The 2,615-nt window shown below is 33.3% G+C and overlaps 1 protein-coding gene across 1 annotated transcript; it reads right to left on the minus strand.

Moving 5' to 3' along the window:
* Nucleotides 1-732: 732 nt before the first annotated feature.
* On the minus strand, nucleotides 733-2,099 carry LOC133206074 (uncharacterized). Its single transcript, XM_061342003.1, has one exon. The coding sequence runs from the start codon at nucleotides 2,063-2,065 to the stop codon at nucleotides 782-784; it is 1,284 nt and encodes a 427-aa protein (XP_061197987.1). The 5' UTR covers nucleotides 2,066-2,099; the 3' UTR covers nucleotides 733-781.
* Between the last annotated feature and the right edge of the window lie 516 nt (nucleotides 2,100-2,615).

Consider the following 2,615-nt stretch of genomic DNA (forward strand, 5'->3'; position numbering starts at 1 on the left):
CTGTAATTTTTTTAATGCGTTGCATCCGGAAACTAAGAAAGGGAAATGGAATTTTGCTGAAGAAATGTTGTTTAAAGAAAAACAAGATAAGGAAAAAAATTAACAGAATTAAAAATATGCAAAAACAAAAGTCGTAAACAATGTCTACATAGGTTCTAACGTCAGTTCAATCTTGAAGGAAAACAAGATAAAGAAAAGGATATCGAAAAGGCAGTTTAAAGAAAATAAGATGAAGAAAAAAAGGATGTTCAAAGGGAATATATATATGTGTATATATATATATATATATATATATATATATATATATATATATATATATATATATATATATATATATATATATATATATAATATCTTAAATTTTAGTGTCCATGCTTATTGGAAGAAAATCCAGACGAAATTATAAACAATATCTACATAGATTCTAACGTCCGTTCAATCTTTAAAGAAAACAAGATAAAGAAAAGAAACTCGGTCGAAGAAGTGGCAGTGTAAAGAAAATAAGATAAAGAAAGATACAGATATAGAAAATATTTAGTGACAGTGCTTCCTGGAAGAAAATCCAGACGACGAAATTATAAATGGCATAAGAAGAATCAGTAAAAATAATTTAATGTAGAAATTGTAATTTCCAAAAATACACGATGGATCTTGATTCTATTAAAACCTCGAAGAATTATCATTCTATTCACTGAAAAATAAAGATAATGCACATATAACGCTATAAAAACCTTTTTTAATCATGCTATGCTTTATTTAAATAATATCAAAATGCAACTTCTTATCCGAAGATGTACATGTTATAAAAGTACTTCCATTTGGAGGCTAAACGACCAGAGGCGGATGCAACACGCGCACTCTCTCGATCAGATATAACGGCTTGCATGCAAACATCAGCGCGACTAAACTTCTTTATCTGATCCAAAACAGAGCTCGCTGACCAGGCGTAGTGAATTAAAACTACTGTCTCCGTTGTAACTGAACCTAATTTCCCCTGATAAAAGCTTTTGTCAATTTTGTTTTTTTCCTTCGGTACACTTGATGTTAAAATATTTCTGTTGTCTTTCTCCAAGTATTTGTCCCCTCCGCAAAGTTTAAAAGTATGTCCATTTTTCCCAGTCCATGACTCGGCCATTTTGTTGTAGACGATGACAACCCAATCTCTCCAGTAATATTTCTCAGAGTAAAACTTGTACAACCGTTTCGCAAATTGCTCGTGATTATCTTCTTTGTACTGTGCAGAAAGGTCTTTCATATCTTGGAATTTCTGATCTTCCCATTTACTAGTGACTTGTTTATCCACTTCTTTTACTTTCTGTAGAACCTTCTTGATGTTGGTCTCCCATTCCTTTTGCTCCATTTTATAGCTTGCTGTTCTATTCGTCAGCTTCAGGTAAGCTAAGTTGACCTTCACAGCTGTCATGAGAAGCCCGACGCATCCAGCCATGACCTTCTGCATCTTCTTGCGATCATTATTTGTGTATTCCATCGCTGCCATTGGAATATTGTCTGTAAACGATTGTTTGGTCATGATGCCATTATATATCTTTTTAGCTGCGCTAAGATAACTGGTTTTGAAGGAATTGATGAATCGAGCTTTCTGGCCTTCTACAGCATCTTTCGGGGCTTTCATTACCATGTGAAGCCGATACGACAAAGCGTTGACATTTTGTTCAATTTCTGAAAACTGTGCCTTGAGAGCTTTTGATTTGATTAGATTTGTAACTTCTCCAAACAGTCGTTCCACATTTCTGAAATTAGAATCCACCCTCGAAAATTGCTCTTTCAGGAATTTAAGGGTTGGATCCTCTTGTTTTGGAAGGAACAAGGTTATTATGTCCATGAGTGGTCCAATGGCTGCCAGAAAAGGAGCGACCTTACCCATTATTGTAGTGAATTTAGCAAGCACCTTCAGGCCAGTTACAATTTCTGTAATGGCATTGGTAGCTTCGATTCCTGTTTTTACAGCATCTGATGCCTCTTTGACGTCATCTCCTACGTCAGCTTGAAGATCAGTGATCAGAAAGAACAGGAACAAAGGCAGAGACAAGCGGACAATCAGCATGTTTTACAGGCCAGGGATCAGTAGTACCATAAATCTGAAACACAAAAAAGATTATGTGACATATAATTAAGCAAAATAAAATAACCGTGCAATTGAAAAATGAATTTACCAATAATTGTTTATTTTGCATGACGTTCACTTTTTCCGTCATATTATTGTACTATTACTCTTACAAGCATAAAAATTTCGTAGTATTATATCTATGCTTGTTTTTTTTCTTTAAATGATATGAAATTTGTTTAAAAAATGATCATGCGGAGATGTGTTGGATGATTTCAAAAATTGTGAATGGACATGAAATACATATTTCTATCCCTTGTTAGAGTTGGGGATCAATCTTCTCCTTCACGTCATTCGAAGACCTTATGTCTATGTTCATTTGAACATATTTTATTGCATTAATAAACATTTGTGTTCACATGTTTAAAAAAAATACAATATAATCTTAGAATAATTATAGGATACAAAAATCAGCAATTACATACGTTTAATTAAATTTAAAGGGTAAGATTTGCAAGTGTCGACGAATAATAATATTTACTGTTGGTTG

The sequence above is a fragment of the Saccostrea echinata genome, unplaced genomic scaffold, assembly GCF_033153115.1.
Source record: "Saccostrea echinata isolate AGI-Se365-2 ecotype Australia unplaced genomic scaffold, CSIRO_AGI_Sech_v1 ptg000054l, whole genome shotgun sequence".
In the NCBI taxonomy this organism is placed as follows: domain Eukaryota; kingdom Metazoa; phylum Mollusca; class Bivalvia; order Ostreida; family Ostreidae; genus Saccostrea; species Saccostrea echinata.